The sequence below is a fragment of the Leuciscus leuciscus genome, assembly GCF_965113295.1.
Source record: "Leuciscus leuciscus genome assembly, chromosome: 24".
In the NCBI taxonomy this organism is placed as follows: Eukaryota; Metazoa; Chordata; class Actinopteri; order Cypriniformes; family Leuciscidae; genus Leuciscus; species Leuciscus leuciscus.
Window position 1 is genome coordinate 24,843,156 of NC_138723.1, and position 24,370 is coordinate 24,867,525.

The 24,370-nt window shown below is 36.6% G+C and overlaps 4 protein-coding genes across 4 annotated transcripts; 3 read left to right on the forward strand and 1 right to left on the reverse strand.

Annotated features, from left to right (window-relative positions):
• The first annotated feature begins 239 nt into the window (after window positions 1-239).
• On the forward strand, window positions 240-5,979 carry foxred1 (FAD-dependent oxidoreductase domain containing 1). The gene is made up of 11 exons (XM_082157855.1): window positions 240-410; window positions 1,083-1,303; window positions 2,343-2,453; window positions 2,700-2,818; window positions 2,943-3,037; window positions 3,117-3,218; window positions 3,349-3,425; window positions 3,553-3,713; window positions 4,559-4,688; window positions 4,783-4,887; window positions 5,110-5,979. The coding sequence occupies exons 1-11, from the start codon at window positions 305-307 to the stop codon at window positions 5,362-5,364; spliced, it is 1,482 nt and encodes a 493-aa protein (XP_082013981.1). The 5' UTR covers window positions 240-304; the 3' UTR covers window positions 5,365-5,979.
• cry5 (cryptochrome circadian regulator 5) lies at window positions 5,959-11,853 on the reverse strand. Its single transcript, XM_082157852.1, has 11 exons — window positions 11,726-11,853; window positions 10,386-10,656; window positions 10,065-10,259; window positions 9,872-9,990; window positions 9,636-9,790; window positions 8,136-8,276; window positions 7,884-8,051; window positions 7,041-7,181; window positions 6,799-6,950; window positions 6,493-6,704; window positions 5,959-6,377 (listed from the first exon to the last, which is right to left on the reverse strand). Exons 2-11 carry the CDS (start codon window positions 10,598-10,600, stop codon window positions 6,319-6,321), a joined length of 1,557 nt encoding a protein of 518 aa, XP_082013978.1. The 5' UTR covers window positions 10,601-10,656; window positions 11,726-11,853; the 3' UTR covers window positions 5,959-6,318.
• A 70-nt stretch (window positions 11,854-11,923) lies between these two features.
• dcps (decapping enzyme, scavenger) lies at window positions 11,924-15,424 on the forward strand. The gene is made up of 6 exons (XM_082157882.1): window positions 11,924-12,133; window positions 12,576-12,726; window positions 13,630-13,775; window positions 13,941-14,054; window positions 14,145-14,255; window positions 14,959-15,424. The coding sequence occupies exons 1-6, from the start codon at window positions 11,966-11,968 to the stop codon at window positions 15,223-15,225; spliced, it is 957 nt and encodes a 318-aa protein (XP_082014008.1). The 5' UTR covers window positions 11,924-11,965; the 3' UTR covers window positions 15,226-15,424.
• Window positions 15,425-15,564: 140 nt separating this feature from the next.
• On the forward strand, window positions 15,565-23,943 carry kcnj1b (potassium inwardly rectifying channel subfamily J member 1b). Its single transcript, XM_082157876.1, has 3 exons — window positions 15,565-19,483; window positions 19,654-19,798; window positions 20,913-23,943. The coding sequence occupies exon 3, from the start codon at window positions 20,920-20,922 to the stop codon at window positions 22,063-22,065; it is 1,146 nt and encodes a 381-aa protein (XP_082014002.1). The 5' UTR covers window positions 15,565-19,483; window positions 19,654-19,798; window positions 20,913-20,919; the 3' UTR covers window positions 22,066-23,943.
• The last annotated feature ends 427 nt before the right edge of the window (window positions 23,944-24,370 follow it).

Consider the following 24,370-nt stretch of genomic DNA (forward strand, 5'->3'; position numbering starts at 1 on the left):
AATTAAAATGCAACATGAGTTTCATATGTTTATAGTTCATATAACGGCTGGGAAAATTAAAAACATCGATCACACACAATATAAAGGGGAAATTATCTAAGCAGCTTGTGTACACCCCCCCCCCCCCCCCCCCCCCTACTGGCCACTCATGATGAAACCATGTGGGCTGGTCTTGCTGTGGCGTCATTGTGAGCATGCGCACATGGCCAAATGTCTTTACGCTCCACTGTGACCGGCGTGTCAGTGTGGGAAGGTGATTGGAGCTATTTTCCTGAATAAAGACAACAGTCTGACGACAATTGCAATGTGGCGCAAGTTGTTCGCCTCCGTCCCGGCTTTCAGAGCTCCGAAAGCGCCCTGTCGGAGTTTTAAAAGCAGCAGCAGGAGAGCTGAAAAGGACTTTAATAAAGGTGAGTTGATCCACTCAATATAACTTACTTCATGTATTTATACCGGTATGGCGTTTAACCCTGCAGAGCGACATTTCATTCACGCGTGCCCTCCACACATTCTCGTTTTTCTAATCCTAGTATGCTAAAGGTTAGCTTATTAATATTAATTTCGTCATACTGGCGTAAGTGGCGTTGCTTGGTATACTTCCTCGGAGCGTCCAGTCACGTAATCTAATCAACATTCATGAGTGCCCATAACGGTGCCCAATTAATATTCATAAGTCTGGCGTTCACTATAGTAGGATTTGTAAATTCGCCTCCTGCATAAAAATATTATTCAGACTAATACAAAACAATCATCCAAAAAAATTTTTTTTTGATCTCTTACCATTTAATTCCTGATAATCCTAGTCAGTTTGTTCGTATATTTCTCTCTTGCATTTTTGTGATAGAGGATAATTACCAAATAAAATAAGGTTTTTCTTCCTACATTTACATGTATGAAGGAGAAATTTACCACAAACCAGCATTACATTAACATAAACACTCTGCCACCTTATCTAACAATATTACAAACACAGTATGGTTTCTAGACTTGTTGGTAATGATGTAACCTCTGTCTCCAGCCAATAAAACATATACTCAGAAAACGTTTAGGTTATCTGTCATATCATATGTAACTCGTTGCAGACCTGGAAGCTCAGTTCCGGGCATTTCGGGAGAAAGTGGCCGCAGCGATGCCCGGCAGTGACTGGAGCCCGTTTGAGTTGACCCCTGGCCTGCCCCCCGAGAGGGCCGATGTGGTGATTGTAGGAGGGGGAGTCGTGGGATGGTCCATCGCATACTGGCTGAAGAGGAAGGAGAGAGTGAGGGACGGTCTGAGAGTGCTGGTGGTGGAGAAAGACCCTACTGTGAGTTTATCCAAGGGCACTTAGGAGCATGTCTCAAAAACTAGTGAGCATGTTTTTGATTCTACAAAGCTGTTGTAAAGGTAAGCAGCTCACTAGGTTTTGAGACAGAATCGGCTATACTGTGGGATGTCAATAATCATGTCTTTTAAAAGTTCACCCTCAAAAAATATATTTTTTAAATAATTTACCTCATGATGTTCAAGCACGTAGATTTTCTTTCTTGTGTAGCGCTTCAAACAGACATTGGCTCATATTCATATCTAGGGAAAACAATGAAATGTAATCTAATAGTTACAAGTGGACATCTATATTCATTTAATTCGATTTGAAATATTCAATCTAGGTTTACACTGAGAAAGGTCTGATGATGAATATCAGAGTGAAATAAGCAAAATGATCGTAACTTGGATAAATATCACTATTATGGTAACACAAAAATGCACAGAAGTTTTAAATTAAATATATTCAATAACATATATTTGATTATGATCCTTTTTCCCTGCATCATCAATTATTTATACAACGAAACCAAATTATATTTACAATGCAACCCCTTCAATTCAAATGAAACTGAATTAAAGAATTATAATCGGCTAGGGATTTGAGTCTGTCTGGGAGCCTCGGAAGAGAAATCCTGCTTTCCCATAAACAATCCCATCCGCTCTGTGTAAAGCCTCTCTTACTCATGTTGAAGTTTTTCTCTCTTGTGAATTAAACATGAAAACATAAAGGTGAGTAAATGATGATGCAATTACGGTAATGTTTTTTTATTTTTTTGGGGGGGTGAACTGGCATATATTAAAATCATGACACCAAAAAAAAAACACACACACACTTGCTACTGCTAATAGATACACAGACACTTTGCAAGCACCAAACACTGAACCAGACTATTTAAATTCTGAATATGAACAAGCAATTCTATTGGATCCAGGATCAGCAAAGCCAATCAGCTTGTGCCATCTGGTAATGATGTGATTGCTATATTTATGTGTGTGTGACTTTTTTTTGTTTGTTCATCGTACAATTCTTTCTGCAGTATTCTCAGGCGTCGACTGTGCTGTCATGTGGTGGAATTCGCCAGCAGTTCTCCCTGAAAGAAAACATCGAGCTGTCAATGACTTCGGCTGATTTCCTGAAGAACATTAATGTAAAACCTTTTATATGGCACTGTTAAAAGCTTCCTGAAACACTATTCTTGTTACAAAATGCACTGTAACATACAGAAATTGTTACATGAAGACTAGGTATTAGTATTTCTGGAGACTAAATATTTTGTTGTAAATGTTTCTACATGTGCTTAAGTGTTCAGCAGGATCATTTGTGCTGGTTTAGAGTTGGAGAATACTGATAAGTGTTTGTAAATTTGTATTTCTGTTCTGCCGAAATGCCACAGAATCATCTCTGGGTGGTAAATGAAGACCCCGTTGATCTGCAGTTTAATCATTCAGGATATCTCTTTCTCGCCAGCGAAAAGTCAGCTCATATTATGGAGGAAAACTACCGCACTCAAAGGTGACAAGTTGAATCACCGATTTAATATCGAAATTACTTTGTGTTAACTCAACCTTTCCTATCATCTGATAAACAGACTCACAATACAAAGTTAAAGATTAATAAAACTAAGATTCATTCATAGACACGCTGGTGCGAAGGTCGCCCTCCTGTCACCGTCCCAGCTGAAGGAGCGATTCCCCTGGATAAACACAGATGGAGTCGCTCTGGCTTCTCTTGGTTGGTGAATGTTTTCCAATCTTTGATACATCTCACTTGTGAGCTTCATTACTGAGTAACGTATTTATTCCTCACCAAGGACTAGAGAACGAGGGCTGGTTTGATCCCTGGTCTCTCCTTAACGCTTTCAGACGTAAGGCCATGTCTATGGGAGTCTATCAGTGCTTCGGAGAGGTCACAGGTCAGGATTAACAATTACAATTTTTGTCAAAATAATACTGCAGGATTTCTTACATTTGCAAATTTTTTTAATTTAGAGGTTTGCTTGTAAAAAAAAAAAAAACGTTCAAAATTTTGAATGTGATTTTCAGGTTTTAGATGCTCTTCAAATGTGGCAGAAATCGCAGATGGAGACTTTGTTGATGTCAAAAGGATCAAATATGTCAATGTAAGTTTTTAAGCTACATCTCAGAACCCGCCAGCTGTATAACACACTCGTTTTCATCGTCTTCAAATAGATGCTCTAAAGTTTAAGTGCACTGATAGCATTACAGATAGATGTGATGTGGTTTTAGGTGCAGATGCCCAACAGTCTGGAGTATCAGCCCGTGGAGAGTGCCATTGTGGTAAATGCAGCCGGTGCAAACTCAGGGAAGATCGCCGCCATGCTAGGCATCGGATTAGGACCGAAAGAATCCATATCTGGTATTCCGTTTCCTGTGGAGCCCAGAAAGAGGTTAAGACTCATGTTTGTTCACATTTTAGAATTTTTCTTGTGAAGTATTTATATGGTAATTTGCAATGGTTTCTTACCTAATTGGATGAATAAGCAGTGGCATACACTCTAAAATAAAGATAATTATATTATTATTAAAATATTATAATTAATTAAATATAATTTGTTTTCACACACTAAAAAAAATGTAATTGTAATTTATCTAATTTAGCAGTGCTAAATATTCTAAAATAACTGTTGAAAGACATTATAGATTATATTATAGATTTTATATTTATATATATATAAAATGGAATCATATATATACACACATATATAAACAAAAACTTATGTTAAATGATTAATCATGATTTGACAGCACTAATTATATCATATTAATTATCATTAGTATTCAATATAACATTTATATTTAATTTTAATTTACATGAATGAGCAGTGTTAAATATTCTAAATCAACTGTTGAAATAATTTGTATTATATTGTATTAATGTTTTATCATTAGTATTCAATAAAAATAAATATGATTTAATTGTAGTATACATTGAGCAGTGCTAAATATTGTAAAATAGCTTTAAAAAAAAAAGATGAGATAAAACTTCATTATTTAATTTAATATTTAATTAAATATTGTTTATACGTACATTTCATTAGTATTTAATAAAAAATATTACATAAGACTATGTTAAAAACTATAGACTATATATTTTTAATGTAGTAATATATTAATTAAACGATTTAAGCAATTCATTAATTGAATCCATTCATCGATCCATTCTCCAAACAATTAAAATGACATTAATGCTATAATGGTGGAGTCTCACTAACATCATTGGTATCTCTCACAGGTTTGTTTATGTGGTGCATTGCCCCGATGGACCAGGGTTGGATACTCCATTTCTGATTGACTATTCAGGGGTTTACTGTAGGCGAGAGGGACTGGGAGGAAATTACCTCACGGGAATGTCACCAGAGGAGGTATAAGCATGTTTTGATCTGAACTCAAAAGTATTACTTTCAAAGTATGCATGCATTTGTTCATTCATTCATATATTACTTCTGCCTTTTGCAGACAGAAGAACCAGATATCAGTAACCTTGATGTGGATGACAAGTTTTTTCAAGAGAAGGTCTGGCATCATCTGGCCAATCGTATTCCTGCATTTGAACAACTGAAGGTGAAAGTCGTAATATAGAATTGTTATTCATGTTATCCACTTCGTGAAGAAAAAGTTTTCTTCAGCTTTCTTTGTCTTGGGACTAATTTAGCAGTTTCTGATGTTTTTAAGACGGTGAAGTGCAGTATATGGCTTAGAACTGTGTGTGTGTACTAGAAAGTGTAGGTAATTTCTACCGCCTAGTTTTTTCCCCCAAATTAAGCACTTTGCTTTATCTGTCAGGTTTCAAGCGCGTGGGCTGGATTTTACGATTACAACACCTTTGACCAGAATGGCATTGTAGGACTGCACCCTCTAGTGCCCAACATGTACTTTGCCACGGGCTTCAGCGGTCACGGACTGCAGCAGTCTCCTGCGGTCGGACTCGCCGTGGCTGAGCTTATTCTGGACGGGGGCTATAAGACCGTCAACCTCAATGCTTTTGACCTTAAACGGATCTTCCTGCGGGAGCCCATACTGGAGAGCAACATTGTGTGAAGACCGAAGAGCACAAAAACCTCAGGTTTATTATTCTTCTTCAGGACGGAGCCACTTAACATGAACGTTGCTAGAAAGACATCATAGTTCAGACGGAACTCTCAACGGATCAATGGAATCGATTTTTCTGGAGGATGAGTTCAGTTTGGTAACAAAACATTGTAAGAAAAATCAAATTAGGAGTTATAAAGGCTGCTGTGGTTTCAACATAACATGCTGCTCAAGAAATATTTGAAATGACTTATGTTAGAGATCAGGGAATTCATTTGTTATTTTGTAATTGCATATATTTAAATATGCATATGACATAGATCATGAAATATCTTTTTTTTTTCTTTCTTAGATTTGTCTTAGTCACACTGTTTCAGAAATGAATACCAAAAACAATCATAAACTTTAAAAGTTTGTCCTTAAATGTAAACCAGCCTTCATGGACTGAATTTTTATAAATATGAACATTGTCTGTTAATATGGATGTGAATACATGTGAATATTGTGGAAGAATGGCGAAAAAAATTTGATGTTTTTATTGTAGCATAATTTTATTTTGTAAAAAAAAAAAATCGGAATTTTGTTATACACACACACACACACACACACACACACACACACACACACACACACACACACACACACACACACATAGAATAGCATTATATAAATGCCATTTTCTGCTTTACTTTAAAGTGTGTGTACATATGTGTATGTATATATGAAATTAATACAGAATAAAAAAAATTATCTGAAAATCTGAAACATTAACACTTTGTATTTAAAGTGCACATTTACAGCATGCAAAAATGAACATGTTTCTTTAGTGTAAGAACCATGACAGCTAAACAATCTTTAAAAATGTTACATTACATATGTATCAAAGTAAAAAGAGTATAAAGAACCATAATTGACCCATAGAAGAACACAGTATATCAATATTCAGGATGAGAGAGTCCAGCTTTATCTCTTTGCCTTTTTCTCAAGCACAAGCTTGATAGGTGCCGCTTTGCGTTTTACACCTGGACAGAGAAAACAAGAATCAAACTCAGACAAAAGTGTCTATTTGAGTCAAGAAACTCTTCAGAAGATAAAATATATGTGAATAATATCAATATTTTAGGTCTAAATAATTACCTTTAGTGATGGGTTTGTCCTCTGGAGAGCGCTTTGCATATGCTGCTTTCATTCTCTGAATATTCTTTTTATGGACAACTTCATGCTCTACAATAGGACGAGGGTAATCTTTTCCCACAATGCACCCTGCTCTCTCCTGAATGCTCCGAGGAGCTTTCCAGGGTTCATATATGTACTCAGCAGGGAATTTCTTCAGCAGCGGAAGGTATTTCCTGGTAGACGTGAGGGGAGTTGAGTTAGTATTTAGTAAGTAGTTGTTTCACAGATACTTTTAAACCAGAACAGAATGTAAAAAAGGAACCGAACTTGATGTAATCCCCATTTTTGTCGGTTTTCTTGCCAAAGGCGATGGGAGAGTAAACCCTGAAGTACTGATGGAAGAACGCGCTGGCGGAGAGCCACTGCCAGTTTCCTGCATTTAACGACCAATCAGCATCCAGCAGCAACTCCTCAAACACCTTCGGATGACAGTGAGCAGAAACACAGCAGGTTAATGATTATATATCTCATCTAGCTGTATTATTCTGTACTATAGCTGGTCCTCAAACCTTTTGGCCCTCCTCCCAGCTTATCCACAAGTCTCCTCGGGTCAGGAAACAGGCGACCGCATGCCGGGCCAGATGATGGATCCAGCCCTCCTGACGTAACTGTGTCATGATGGCATCAATGAACGGGAAACCGGTCCGAGCCTGAAATCACACATGCACATTCAGTAAACGCCAACTGAAAATTACTTTTTACCGAAACTGAAATGATTGTTTTTATTTATCTGAAAAAAGAAACCATATATTTAATTAATAATCAATGAATTAATCAAATCAACACTCAAATAAAACCAGAGCTGTATATAAAATGTGTTTTCGCTCACAAGGCAGTTTTAATATAGGCTTTTGTTGAAATGTAATATTATTTGTTAAAATTTAAACAGTTTCGAACTTGTTTTCATGATTGTTTAATGTCAAGACGTCACTAACAGGTTAAGTAAAAATAGAATGATAAATGTAATATAGTGAATATTGTTAGCAAAATATCTTTAGAGTTTCTTTTTAGCCAACTTTTATAGTACAAAGCTCATTGCAATTATTGGATGGTAATGTTTATTAAAGATTTGTTCACATATCAACTGAATACAGTCCATCAAAATGAAATCGATTAAAAACAACAAACTGATTTTGTCAACCCAAACGTGTCGGCTTATCCACACTGTGTGACTGTGCATGAAATAGACACTGACATTGTCAAAACACGCGGTTTCCGTTAGTGATTTCGTCCTTTTTAAAACTTTTTCGGCTTAAACCACAAATACATTTTCAGCCAAATATTATTGGTTGCTAAAATACTGGTGCATCACTATATCATTAAGTTTTTAATACATTACAATAATACATTACCTCTCTCCATGCAGCGAGGTGCTCAGGATTGTTATCCCAGTCCACCTGCACACAGTTAGCGTTTCCTTCCATTTTGTTGAAGTTTGGGATCCCGACGCCAGTCGTGTAGAAAAATTCTCTCCACAGCAGCTGACCATGCAGGGAAACCGGAGGTTCAGAGTGCTTCTTCTGCAAGAGACACATCACAATCTGTTAGGGGAACTGTTAAACAACTGCTAGCGGCTCAGGTCACGCGCGAGACACCTGACGTACCCCTCTGTACACGTCTGTGAGCCTCCACCAGAAGGTGCGCGCAGACATGCAGCCGAACCGGACATAGGGGCTCAGGACGGTGGTGCTGGGGATCAAGGCGTTGGGGGACGTCTGTGGTTTTTCAAACTTGCACACCCACCCCTGCAAGGAGGCAACAACAACAAATCAAAAAACCATATGGCAAGATTATACTGTTATTGATATTTCTAATGGATTGTTTTGCTTGATTAAAGACACTTATGCTTAAGATTTAATTTTATTGATTGAAAATTTTTGTATAAAATATGATACAGCACACAATTAAAATGACCTTTAATTATTAAATTAAATTAATAAAAAAATGTAAATGTAATTTTACTAAGACATTTAGAGTGGGAACTAATATTGTAGAGGCTATCCTATAAGCCTCGGCATGGATGGCATGGTATTCTCAAAGCGTAGCAGAAAAATCCTGAGTCCAAACATTAGCTCTCTTTGGGTGGTGTTCCCGTTTATTATAAAGGTAAAATGGATAATTTACAAAATGGTCCTTCACCCAGTGCTAAATAAAAAAAAAAGTGCTGTTGGTAAAGTGAGTGCTCACGGCAACGGTAAGAACTGTGTGTTCTCCGCCATCCACACCTTTTCCTAACTGATTGCTACATCTGTAAATATAGCCTACCTAACTCCCAGTGACGTGTCACACCCAATGCAACACTCCCACCAAGTGGCTAGAATAAGTAACAGCAATATTAACCTACCCAGAAAAGGTGAATGTATAAATGGCTCCTACAAATATGTATGTGCATTTTTATGTATGAAGCCTATTCTAACAATGTTAAAATCTTACTGATTTCTACTATAAAAAGTATTTGTACTATTTTTTTTAAATATCATATATATATATATATATATATATATATATATTATATTATATTATATTATATTATATTATATTATATTATATTAGTATATTATACACACACACACACATTATATATTTACATATTTTATCTTAAGGTCAAATTTATAGTTAGGTGTTAAAAAAATGTGTACTATTCATTATTTTTTACATGTCTGACTTTTGTAAGTTTCATAGTCTGGACCTGGTTCTGAATTTGAATGCTTCCCTACTATATATTATGCAAAAGGAAAAAAAGAAGAGTAATATGTCCGAATATGTGAAAAACGAGGCGAAAAGTCCCCGGATGACCTACTATTTCGGCCGAGATTCTGAAGTGCGCATTCACTGGACACTTTACTATCCCATGAGGCCACGGGAGAGGAATTATGAATGGCAGTTAAGCGACGTAACTGACGCTGGTAGGTCACATGACAGTAACAACATGGCAGATGTAGTACATCTGAATTTCATTCAAACTACCCATATTCATAGTATATAGAACGTACTTTTTTAACGGTTGTGAAGTAAATTCAAATGTAGTACCTACTCAGACAGAACGTGATTTCGGACGCAGCAATATGCTATTAATATGCACTGAAAGGTGTTGGGGCATGTACCGGTCTCTGCATGTGCTCATCCAGTCTGCGCAGAGCTTCCTGTTCACCCCCCGGGAACAGATCGGGTCCTAGGGATGATGTATCCAATCCAAGATCTTCAAGCGTTGGAATTCCAAACTTCTCTTCATGGTCCTCAGAAAATGGAGTGGACACACCTTCCAGAGAAAGAGGCATAATGAAGGAGAGAAAACCAGCAACAATCCAATCTCATTCAGTATGCAGTCCGGGGCGGATACCTTTCATGTCCTCTTTGGTTGGAGCAGGAACAGGTTTTTTAGGGGGTCCGATGGCTTTCAGCACACTCTGGAAGCGAACGTAAGTCAAGGGGGTCTTGCCGTTGTTCTCGTCGATAATTCTGTATGAAAAAGCAGGCGAGTGTTTCTGTGCAAATCTTTATCAAAATATGATTTACAAATGATGACGCATTACCTGTCAATGTTGTGGAGAGTGTGAGAAATCTTTGGAATAGCTTCCACGCCATATTCCTTGGCCAACTTCATGACTTCCTTGTCTCTGCTCCGACTGTACGGCTCCGTATCAACCTCAAAAGTCAACCGAGTGATCTTCCATTTCTCAAAGAGCTTTGGAAGGACCTCTGTGGGCGGCCCACTGACAACAAACAGCCTAGAGGTACAAGAAAATACACAAAACATGCTTGAGAAAAACATATTTGTCCACATTTGACCCTTAGCTCAAACCTCCACCCCATCTTTAGTTTGTCTTAGAATCGTTTTTTTTTTTTCTCCCCACCTGGAGTTGAGTTTCTTCAGATTGGAGTCCAGGTCTTTGAGAGCTTCCATCAGAAATCTCCATTGATTGATGCCGATGTGAGTGTTAGTGGAGTACCAGGGGTCCAGCAGGAACAGGGGGTAGATGTGTCTACAGTCTTTCAGGGCAGCGATCAGAGCAGGGTTATCATGTAGACGCAGTCCTTTGCGGAACCAGTGAATGGAGTTTTGGCTCATGGTCGTGTTCGGCACGCGCAGACCTCCACACAGGTAGCCAAAGGACACTGGAGAAACTGGTATAAATAGTTTTAAAAACAAAAAAAATTTTACACAAAAGTCCATTTACACAAATGTGTTTTATAATGTTTTTCAAATGTTGGTTTTTAAAAGGACTTCAATAGAAATATTTTCATAATATTAAGAATAAGTTTTGTATTTTTTGCTTGATATTTTGTTAATTTCCCCCTTTTCTCTTTTTTTTGTTTAATTGTTTTAAAATGAAATTAAGAGGTTTGAATGTAACTTAACTTTTTATATAAAATATATAAAAAACAAAAAATCTTATCAAATTCATGTACTCAAAATCAGTATCTTTCATTTCTGCTTCTCACTTTGAGCTCATTACACTTTTTGTCTGAACTGCCATTTTCTATTGAAAGCATAATTCACTTAAAATGAGATTTCAACTGTATATTAATATTGTTAAAAGGTATTTCACTAGTTGAATATTCAGTACCACACCATAAGTCTTGTAGCTCTAATAGTTGCGCTTTCAATTGTACTATATTTTTCAATTTCATTCACGCTTATTTGTATATCCCATTTTACAATACATATCGTTTCAAATATATACATATAATTTAATTTATTATTCCTGTGATGGTAAAGCTGAATTTTCATCATCATTACTCCAGTCTTCAGTGTCACATAATCCTTCAGAAATCATTATAATATGCTGATTTGCTCAAGAAACATTTATGATTTATTATTATTATTATCATCATTTTTTGAGTGGAAACAGTATTCAGTACTGTCTGCATCATGAGTCAAATCAAAATGTAGTTTTAGACACAAATTAATTTCTGACTCTAATGTACCTCATTTATTTGACATTATTAGTATTACTACTACTATTATTGTTGTTGTTAATATTATTAGTATGCAATCGATCTGATTCAAAACTTTGCCAGTAGGCTACACAGACACAGAGTATTACTATTTTGCAACAAGCATTTTCTTTGCTGCGGTTGCGTTTAAAGTCTCTGCAACCAAATACAATCACACATTCTGAGTCAATTGTGCAGTACAACTAAACTAAATAATCTATAGCTATTTTAACCTATAAAAAACATCAGTACTTACGCGTTTTCAGGTTACGTGAAGTCTCGCTGGTGTTTTGTAACAGCTTTCTTGATGTTACAAAAGATGTAAAAATGCAGCAGCACGTGTCTCACAAGATCAGCCAATCAGAGACTGTTTACATGCCGAGGCACGTCCATGCTAACCAATCAGGATGCGGTCGGTGAGACATGCGCAGAGGTTTATTTTCTCCGTGTGTTTCCCGCAGTGAATCTTGATTGGTTGATTTCCAGCGGGTTAATCATGGCGGAAAGCGAGAACGACAGAGCTGCAAAAAGATCTAAAACAGAAGCGATCAATGAACGCGGAGACGAGGGAGAACGATCATCCGACAGCCCGGTCTCGGACTTTGAGGTCACCCGCATTCTGCGTGAATGTGCGCGGGAGAAGAACATCTTCATTCATGGGAAGGTGCGTGTGCAGGAGAGAGACGAGAAAACACTCTGGGAAAGAACTAACTACCGTCAGAAATCACTAACTACTCTTTTTACTTATCTCTTACTAATTACAGATTTACTAGTAACGTTACTGGGTAACAGTACTTATTTCTAAGGTACTAGTATCCATTGCAACTTTTCTAGTAAGTTAGTTATTTGTTAAATGCTAGAACGTATTTATAAACGCTAAGCCAAATGCTCATAGTCCTAAAATTTATATTTTATCTATTGATAACTTTATTTTTTAAAGTGTTATATCTAACTAGTCGGAATGATGGTTAGAATTAATTTAAAACTGATTAGTATAACTAGGAATAGTACTAACAGGTAAGTAAATAAATGTTCACTAGGTAGTTGGGAACTTGGAATACATGTTTAAATGACTTGAAATCCTTGACATATGTTGTGTTTCCTAGGTGAAGGATCAGGATGCTGTTGTGATCCTGGAGAAGACTCCCATCAGACAGGACACACTGTCTGAGTTACTGAAGAGCGGTCAGCTCCAGCTGGAGATGAAGAATGACGTGTACAGCACATACCAGCTGCAGGCGCCAGCACACCTGAATGGTAGGATTAGATGTTTTCACCAGCCTCTGTTTGTCCATATATTAATACCAAATGGCAAACAGAAGGGGATTTATATACTATGAACCAACTTCATGAAATCAGCCCCAATGTTGGAAGAAGTTTCTATCAAATCTCAAACCGATGGGAACAGATTGTTTATGCCCGTTGCAGAATAGGCCATGATGACACACGTTTTTAATATATATGGAGAAGATCCACCAACATGTTCTTTCGTACTGGTTTAAACCCTGTCAGAAACCTTTTTTATTCAATTAACATATATTTTTTCAGATTTTACAGAGTACTGGACTCTTGCATTGTCAATTCAAGATCTTGACCAAAATCTGATGCACCTTTTGATGGAAATTACATTACAACATTTATTTCCACCAAAAGGGCATACATTTTTGGTTAAATATATATTTATGCTGTTTATCATTTAATATTTGATAAATCCAGTCGCCATTTGATATATTTTTGTATTTATCTCATTTTATGTGATTCTTCAATAAGGAACTTTTCTGTCTTAATATGATTTTTAAAGAAAAATGCTTTCAAAACTAATTTGAAATGTAATTCAGAATTTTTATAAATGAAATTTTTAATTTGCAAGAACTTTAACATCCCCGCTTTGAATGTAAGTCACGTTTCTAATTAATTTGGTATTTATGCACAAATTGTCCTTTTTGTTATAACAAAGAATCACTGTACCCAGCACTGCTGCATTCACTTTCACAAGTTCCTTCAAAAAAGTTTGCAATTTAATTATTGAAAAACTTGCATGACTGCTTGTTGAAAGTCCAAGGCTCTATTACATGCAATGTACAAAATCCACATCATCACAAGTTAAACCAAAAGTCCATTTGAAGGATGATTTATGACCATTACATTTTTTTGTGCCAGAAATCAAAACAACAGTGATTTGCCCTGCGACAGAGAAGCATGTTAAGAAGTATTTACATCAGGAGGTTTTTCTAGTTGAAGAATCAGGGGAGGATTATCGTAACCTCACCTTACCGTACATCAGCAGCCAGAGCTTCAGTGTGCAGGTGAGGCTTCAGTGACCTCTGACCCTTCATTACACACACACACACACACACACACACACACACACACACACACACACACACACACACACACACACACACACACACACACACACACATTACATACAGCTTATAACTGCACTGCCTATGTTCCATTTTTAATTTCAGTGGGTACACAATATATTGGAGAAGAAAGCTGAGGCTGATCGGATTGTTTTCGAGGACCCAGACCCTGTTACTGGATTTGTTTTGTTGCCCGATTTCAAGTGGGATCAAAAGCAGGTGAATTTGCGATGAATCTGTGTCAGAATATTTGAGACTCCATGAATAAAAGGCCAGTGAAAATCAATGATTGTTTCCTTAACTCTCCAGCTACAAGACCTGTATTTGATTGCCATCGTCCACCGGAGGGATGTGAAAAGTTTGAGGGATCTTACATCAGAGCACCTGCCATTACTCACAAACATTCGCAGTAAAGGAGAGGTGAGCTATATTCATCTGTCAAATTCATCGACAAATGATTTTCGTTTACAGTGAAGAAAGTGGAACTTATTCGGTTGTCCACTAGATGTCACTGTTAATCTGAACATGTAGACCCATTTAAAAAAAGAAAAAAAATCCTTTCAATGGGCACAGGACTTACATTCTGTTGCCCTCTTGTTGATTAGATTGCTTCTATTGTTCTCACTTGCAAGTCGTTTTGGACAAAAGCGCCCAAACATTTAATTGATTAAACATTTAATTGATTAAATGTGTACTTGCTTTTTAAAAGTATGTGGCGCAGTGGTTACCACATAGTTTGGGGTTGGTAAGCCTTTTATGTTCACCAAGATGGCATTTATGTGATCAAAAATGCAGAAAAAAGTATTGTGAAATGATTTATTGTCAGTTTTATTCAATTTAATGCTAAAAGTACACTGAAAAAAATGATTCGTTGAATTTAATAAAAAAATGTATCGTAAGTGTATTTATTTCTTTAAAAAAAAAACTACTGATGTTGATCTGTGGTGATCGTGTGGAAGATAACAGTTTGATTCCAGCCTGCAACATATCACAAAAGCACAATCTCAAAATCCCCCAAAACAACATCAACACCATACAACGGCAGGTTTTTCCAAGTACATTTGTGAGGTGTAGCATGGCTGCGTACGTCAAATTGAAATTCAAGTCTTGTGTATGTCCACAGGACACCATTCAGCGGCAGTACGGCGTCCCTCCGAGCAAACTGCGCGTTTATTTCCACTATCAACCGTCGTACTATCACCTCCACGTCCATTTCACCTCGCTGGAGTACAACGCTCCAGGATGTGGAGTGGAAAGAGCCCACCTGCTTTCCGATGTCATTCAGAACTTGCAGGCAGATTCCAGTTACTATCACAACCGTAGCCTGGCGTTCCCGCTGCGTGCCGATGATGCCCTGCTCCTCAAGTTCAAAGAGGCCGGGAAACTCTAGAGACCTGTTTTTTTTTTTTGGGAACTTCAATCTTTTTTACTTGTTTATTAATGTTATGATGTCGTAATTGCAGGTTTAAGCACACATTCACTCTGTGTAGTGTAATGTGGTCATTTTTTGTCTAAATCTGGTTAGATTTAGTGATTTTTAATACATATTAATTCTACATTTTAATAAAGTACTGATTGTTTTTAAATCATTTAGTTGTGTTTTGTCTGTCATGCTGCAGTTGATAGTGTGGATTCAACCCAAATTCATCCCCCAAAACCACAATTGTTTGGTCAGGCTGTGCGCCTGTCTGTGGTGCGACGTGGTCATTCATTTTAAAGCAGAATCGGAGCCAGAGGGGTCCCAGGCCTCATTCTTTGAGGTTTTAGGGGTCCTTTAAAGAGATTTGGCTGAGACTGACAGAGCAGCGGGTCGCAGTGTAGCTCCTGCGCTGTTTTTAACATTTCTGAAGAAATGAATGAAACCTACTGACTTCATATTAGTCTAAGAAGCATGAAGAGTAAAATATCATAGAGTGCAACACAACTGATACTGTTTTTGCTTTTCAGTTGCAGATTGTTTTTGTCCTCAAACGTAGTTCTTTGGTTCAGAGCTCATTGTAAATCCAGGGATAGAGAGAAAAAGTCCAAAACTCCACAGCAGAAAAACAGGATTGACTGTTCAAAGTTTGTTTATGTGGTTTAACAATGAGTTTTTAAAGAAGATTTCACTGTTACGCTTTACATAATCAAAGTCTTACAATGCCCTCTATTCACAGGGAATCACAGGATAGAATTATTTCTCTTTTGAATATCAATTCTCTTTTTAAAGGAAACAAACGGTTCACTCAAAAATGAAAATCTGTCATTAGCAGCTTTAGATGTCTTGGAATATAGCTCCCAGATTGTGGATTGCTTTTTTTGGGCCTATTTGGACCTTAATAGTCATCTATGCCAAATATTTCCGGATAAAAATCAGGTTTGGAACGACATGAGGGACAGCAAATGATGACCGTTTCCCACCTGCACCTCTCAATCATTCTCATTACAGCTTGACATCCAGACTTGACTAATGTTGAGATGATTTATAAGTCAGAACTCTCATCTTTGTGTTGTTCCTCTAAAGCACCTGAAGCCAGTCACAACAAATCCCTTTGAGAACGTCTTTAGTAAGAGTACAAATATAACTAATGGTTTTCTTTCCTTAAGGGTTTCGATGCATCTGGCTTGGCTACTGCTAATTTCATTGTTGTCACTAGCTAAAGCTCTTGTGTGCTCCCACTCCTGTGGCTTTAGCTCCTTGTTATATGTTCATTATTTCCACATAATTACCAGGTCTTATTACTTATCTGCTGTGTTTGGCAGCAAGATTCAATATTTAGACAGAAAATTCCAGAGAAGAGTTTAAAACTCCTTAAGAGCTTTTAAATGGCCTTACGGAGGCTCTCCAGAACAATTACATAATTATACCACACAAGTGTTGCTGTCAGACTGAGCCTCTCCATCTCCATATATCACTTTCCAGTTCAAAACAATGCTTTTTGTAAATTATTTTATATATTGAAGTTAAATGTGATGGAGCTTGACTGTTGTCAAAGGGGGGACTTTTAAGTCACCTTTATTTATATAGCGCTTCATACAATACAGATTGCTTCAAAGCAGCTTTACTGTGATTAACAGGAAAAGCTCAGGGTCCAGTTCTCCTCTGGCCAAATGAATGAACATGGAGTGGTTTAATTCCAGGCTGCATCACTACGTAGATGTTGTACATCCCATTGTTATTTTTTCAAATGAAATACAGTCCAAATATCTAAGACTGCTAGTGAGCATGTTTATTTTGGAATTTGTAATATTTTATCATTTATTTCAATTAATTTGTGTATCCTAAAATATTTTATTATATTGTATTATAATTTTTGATTACAATTTGAATGGGAACAAGTCTGCCCTTTTGTACAATATTTATAAAGTGAATGATACAATTTTCTTAGCAATTGGAAAACAATTCTGTATTTTACCAGATATTGTTCTTTGAAAATTTTCTGGTTTTAAATTTGATTTTCAGTTTGCTCTCAGACATTTGGATTCCGCACATCTATGGTGAAGGGTGTGGATTTTGGAATAAACTGCTGTTTCAATGTATATGTAATAAGTGATTATAATCAAGGTATTCATCAATATTTTTCCTCTAAATGTCATGAGTTGAATGACTTCTCTAGGCTTGTGAGATTTTACTTTGTTATAGAAGTTGCCAGTGTGATTCTCTAATGTCTGTATTTGATGTCTGAATGCAGTAACAGTGCTTGCTCATTTAGCCCGGCTTCCAGAAATGAAATATGGAAAGATGTTTTGTTTTGTTTGAGAAAGGTCTTCAACATGTCAATACATACATCTGTTTTTCTAAGGTACTCTGACAACTATGGTCACAGGGGTCAATGAAGTCTATAGTTTAAGGGACCATCTCTTTGTTAAAGCCTTACTTTCCAGTTAAACTAAAGTGTAGCTCTCCTTACGTATTACGAGAAATAACGTATTATCTTGATGTTTTGAGAATACTCTCCTGTTTAGTTAGACCCTGGCCAAATCCAACCTTGAGGAAGCTGTGTGTGTGTGTTAGTCTTCTTGGTTACAGGTTAAAGAACCACTGGCATTATTGGAGACTGACTGAGTTGTTCTGGACACGCTGGTGCCCAGCAACCCAAATCTGCGACCTGGAAGATCATGACGTGCCTAACGTTAGCGTCCGAGTGTCATCTGCATAATCAGTGGAGATATGCTTCAGTCTATCTGTATGTGTGGAAAATTACTATGTAACAATGGGAATCAAACGCCATGCTCCATTTGAGCTGCAGTATTATTATTTTTGTAAATGTATATATTCACACACATACAGAATCAAAATTGTTCAACCCCCATTACAAAGGTTTATTGGCAAAATAAAGTGAAAGTCAACTGAAAATGAAACTTTTAATGACTCATGAGCAATGGCTTCCAGTTCAGTAATATTCTTGGGTTAACGTGCTGCAACCGCCTTCTTCAAACCGCCACTTCTGGTGTAAGTCTTGGAGTTCTGGCATTTGTTTATTACGTGCCTTACTGTGCAAGCTAAAACCTCAGTGCATGTTTCCACCAAGTCTTGCTGCAGGTCTTTTGCAGTCACTAAGGGTTTTTCTGAACTTGCCTTCTCAAAAATCTGGTAGCAGCCGTTCCTTGTTCTGCCCCGTTCAGGTAGTGTAATCACTGTTCCTTTAACTTTGAACTTGCAAACTATGCTTCCAACTATGCTTCCTTTTTGTATCCTGTTCCTTGTTTGTGAAGGGCGATTATATCTTCTCTTAACTATTTGGGCCACTCTTTTGACTTAGCCATATTTCTAACATGCAGTCAAACATGACACTCATTTATTTATATCATCACATACACATTTATTTACAAACTTTTATGCTAGAAGCGATTCATCTTTGACAGCACTAATGTATTTATGTATGTATATATGTGTGTGTGTTTGTATGTGTGTACATGTGTATCTATATGGGAATGAAACGCTGGACTTTGCCGTTGCTAGCGCAGTGCTCTGTTGTTTGAGCTGCAGTATTTAAATAAACAACTTTCTTTCTCTGTAATGATTTACACGAGAGATATGAGTGTGGTTTGACAATGTTTGCCAATCTGAGGTTTATCTTTCTGCAAGTGTTACGGAGGAAGTTATTGTGGCCACATGTGAGATAAGTGGTATTTGTGTAGCTCTCTGTCAGCTTCTCTTTACCTGAGCGGCTCTGTGTGTTTGAGTGAAGTTTTGAATTACATGCATGTTAGTTTTTGATTGAGATGACATTTTAAAAAGATTTCTGCCCCAGTATCCTGAGTTTGAAAAAAACAAAAAACATTCATGCAGCAAAGAACATCTCAAAACTCACATCCATGTTTATTTACATTCAGCACTTAAGCCAAAGTCTTGACTCTTTTATTTTCATATGATTAACTTAAAAACTGTAGTAAACTTAACAGGTGGACATTTTCACAAAATTTAGGAGTTAACTTTGCTTCACTGTAAATAACTATCCACATCTCAAACCATTCACATCAGTTTATTTAAATGCAAATGCAGAGTTTTGGATCAGCGTGACTGGAAATGTGATTCAACTCAACCCTTTCTTTGTGTTGTTCTCTGCAAAGCCTTTGCGTTCCCATGGGTACAAGCAGAGGAACTACACTGCTGAGGTTCCTCTTTTCAAATGGGGTTCCCTGATTGCAGTCGGGGGTCTGAGGAGGTATTTGGATAACTGGAACATTGACTCTCAATGCAAACCTGTCCCGTATGCTATAATAGTGGCTCTTTAATGTTTTCTTATGGTTTGCGTTGGTTGGTTGGTGAGCGAACTCTAGGTCTGATGTGAGGTTAGTTTTTGGAACCATTTTCTAAGCTGTCTTTGCTTTATAGTGTGTAAACTGTGGCATGTGCCTGGGATTAGGACATTTCATTGAGGATTTTAGCAGCACCCTGATGTTTAAATGCTCAAGAGGAGAACTTCATGGCCTGAACTTCAAGCAGCACTGAAGTTTGCTGGGACGTTTTCAGTTTGTAGGTATGTGGCATATACTTTTTCACACTCACATTTATAGGTGACAAAGAAAGCAATCGCTGCTGTATTGGTGTGGTTTGCTGTGTTTTATGAGCTGCAGTATTTATCTTTCATTGCCTACAGAGGTTTGGGTTTGGAAACATTTTAAAGCATTTTAATGGGCTTTTCTTACAGAAGGAAAATTCATTTTCACCAGGATTTTACCACTTGCCAGACATCAAATTATTATTGTTGTATTAGAAATCATTAGGAGGAGAGATTTTGAAAATGTTTTTCAGCATTAAAAATTATTTTATAATATTAATTTGGGTGTTTGGGTATTGTGTGTGTGTGTGTATATATATATATATATATATATATATATATATATATATATATATATATATATATATATGAAGAGTTCAGATGCAAAAGCCTCTAAGTGCCATCTGAAATTTTCTTCTAGAATGATCATTTTGATCAAGTTTGTATATTTAAGTTCAATAATTTCACTTAAATGGCAATGCAAATGACCTATTAATTACTTAACTTAAATATACAAGTTTTACAAAAATGATCATTCTAAAAGAAAATTTCAGATGGCACTTAGAGGCTTTTGCATCTGAACTCTTCATATATATATATATATATATATATATATATATATATATATATATATATATATATATATATATATATATATATATATATATATATATATAATTATTATAATATTAAACATTAAACAAGAATATAATTATATTTTCATATCAATTGCAGGACACTATGAATATTATATATATTTTAAAATAACTTTATATCTATATATATCTATATATATATCTATATCTATCTATCTATCTATCTATCTATATATATATATATATATATATATATATATATATATATATATATATATATACTACACACATAACAATTTTATATATATATACATATTAAAATGTTATTTAAATAAAATGTATATAAAATGTAAAAATATATATATATGTATGACATTTTTACATTTTATATACATTTTATTTAAAATATTTAGTGTATAAATTATTTTACTTAAAGTGTTTACTTTAATCAAAAGTGTTCAGTGTTGCTGATTTATGCATTTCTGTTTTTCTGCAAGCTGAAAGATGTTCCAGTTCATCCGGAAACAGATTCATAATCACCTCGTGGAGCGGAAAATTAAGAAAACACGTCTTGTTACGAAGGACGGCCACTGCAACATTAAATTTGGGACTACTGAATATCACAACCATTTTGCTTTCCTTCTGGACTTCTGGACTACGTTTGTTGAGGTTCGCTGGTGTTTTGTGATCATTTTATTTGCTGCTGCCTTCACGGGAAGCTGGTTCATTTTTGGTTTGCTCTGGTATTTGCTTGCGAAAAGTAATGGAGACTTGGATGTTCTCCAGAACTCGTCTGAACCTCAACAGATGAAATGTATAGAGAACATTAACAGCCTCACGACCGCCTTCTTGTACTCTTTAGAGACCCAGACGACTATTGGCTATGGCGGTCGGGCTCTCACGGGTCACTGCCCGGGCACGGTCGCCCTGTTGATCATCCAGTCCCTCATGGGCGCCATCATAAACTGCTTTATGTGTGGACTCATTTTGGCAAAGATCTCTCTCCCGAAGAGAAGAGCAAAGACGGTAACCTTCAGCGAAACAGCAGTCATTTGTCTTTGGAAGGGCAATCTGTGCCTCCAGATACGAGTGGCCAACCTACGGAAAACTCTTCTTATTGGCAGCCACATTTATGGAAAGCTTCTGCAGACCACCATCACTCCAGAGGGGGAGACCATCATACTGGATCAGGTGAATATTGACTTTTTGGTGGATGCTGGGAAGGACAATCTGTTCTTTGTTTGCCCGCTTACTCTGTACCACGTGATCGACAAATCCAGCCCGTTTTCCGAGATGGCTACGGACACTCTTCAGCAGCAGGACTTTGAGTTAGTGGTCTTCCTGGAGGGTACGGCTGAATCCACCAGCTTGTCCTGTCAAGTCCGAACTTCCTACCTTCCGCGGGAGATCAAGTGGGGTTACAGCTTCCTGCCCGTCATCTCTCGCACCAAGGATGGGAAATACCGCGTCGACCTGTCCAATTTTTCCAAAACCGAACCCGCTGTGACTCCGCACTGCGCTTGCTGTTTTAACAAGGAACATAACAAGGAGCTTATTCTCCACCGACACGGACGTGAAGGCATCGATAACCTGGGATTTGATGTAATTGACCTTCAAGACTCTGTTGATGTAACTGAGAAGGGTGATTAAGGGTTTGCCACACAAGTATGAAGTAAACATCCTGTGAAAGTTAGAAGCCACATAAATAAAGAGAGAGGAAGAGGACTCACCATATAGTTATGTTCCCTAACAAACTGGCTGTGTTCCAAAACCTAGACAGACTTTTAAGGTATTATATGCGTTTCTGACAATAATGTTGCTAAGATACCTTGTTTTGATTACATTGTAATATAGCTTTGTTTCACTATATTAGTGACAACATTGCATATATAGACTTCCATTGATTTTATATCAGGTTAATGACATTTTCTTTTGCCTAACCCGATACCTGCCCATAAACCTACACAAATACAAATAGCCTACTACTGTTCAGTGGTCTGTTTATGGTCAGTAAGATTTTTTGGGAAAAGTCTTTTATGCTCAGCAAGGTAAGATCAAAAATTATTTTTATTTGATCAAAAATACAATAATGTTGTACAATTTTACCATTTAAATAACCCTGTCTGTTTTTAACCCTCATCCTCTCCTCGCATTCTGTAACAAATCCTTCCCTCGCGGGTCAAAATGACCCGTAGCCCTAAATTATACTTCTTTTTTTTTTTGTCCAGAAATTTTCATCATTTAGTTGTAATATTTTTTCCCTCTAATTTTTAATGCAATTAATTTTTCATTATTATATTTTTTTATGTACCTTTAAATGACTAGATTTTATCAATAAATAATATATTCAAGCACATTTCTCACATTCCTTCAAATTAAATTCAAAATAACTCTCCAATACATGCATAAACCAGCATTTTTTTAAAGGTTTTTCTATGTATCCTGAAGCATTCCTCGCATTCCATTCATTCCTAAGGCACATAAACTCCTCAAATTCTTTTTGGTCTGTATTCGTGGTTCAAGTGCAACAAAAGTCCTAAGGTCTTGGACCCCTCCGATGAATACTTTAAACATTTCAAATGAGTTTCGGGTCAAAATGTCCCGAGGGAAGGCTTTGATAAATTGAATGCATCCTTGCTAAATGAAAAGTATATATTTTTTTATTAAATGTGTGTCTGTATGTAGGCGTGTATATATATATTACGCTTAGCAACATGTTAGCAGCAAACTGAGTTGCATTTGCATGATGCACAGACTTGCTGGCTATAAAAACAGTTGACAGGGATGCCCTGAAAACAAACCAGTTACCATGGTAAACTATTCCGTTTTAAGGGAAAAAGTAAGACTAATGCTGCATATTTTAAGATGTGTGATTCCACATGCTTCTCATAACCTGTCACTGATTTGTTTTATTTCACAACAGTCAATTTATCCATTTTAAAAAAACATCGGTTTTGGATATTTTATTTGCTTCTTTTGAACTGCACAAAAATCTTTTGTTTATTTGTCTTTAGTTTTCCAGCACTAACCACACTCACGGTGTAAACCTTTCCTTTAGCTAGAATACTGCATCACAAGGCAGATGTTTGTAGACATCAAGGCAGCTCTCTGGGTTTTGGAACAGAGTCAGTATTTGCATATCTGTGTTAAACTTTACTACGTTTTTCATTCTGTTACATAAATATCGAACTTCTAACAGAATCACTGAGAACAGTTTGTTAAACTCCATTAAAATACGGGTTTTGAGTGCTCTTTGATTGCAGACATTGACGCCTGCTGAGTGTTCATTGGAGGATTAGAGCTGAAGCCAAACCCTAACCCTCTGCCTCAACATATATTACTAAATTATTAATATGATAATTCATTCAAATAATTCAGGACCAGAGAAAGACCTACATGTCAAAACATAAGTCATTTCATGCACCTTTGAGAATAAATGCGATTTGAGAATGAATGTGATTTTTCTAATTGCATTGTAAACATTTTGCTGTGAAGATTAAAGTGGACTGACCTATAAAAATAAGTATTCACTCTGAATTGAACAGCTTTTAGAAGGTCATAACATTTTAGAGAGGGTGGAAAGGTATGATTCTGCATGAATGTCATACATTTTAATCTCTATTCACTCATTTGGGTGAGTGTAAGTGTTTTGTCCCTGTATTGTCGATTAATTTGCAGTTGCTTTGAAATTGCGTTTCTGCCTTCCAGAGTTTTGGAAATCTGACCTACACTCTCCGGGTGACCTACCAGTAGTTTATTAATGTCTGACAAAATACACATGCTATAATTATTTACATAAATATGCACATGGCAAAAAATAGCATAACAAACCAGATAATAATATGTACTAAAACATGGGTAACACATTTGGTCAGGATATTCTAGCACTGTTTTCAAGGAGGCAAAAACATGGCAAGTTTTTTCTGCACTGCGTTTAACTCCGGGTTATCGTCGT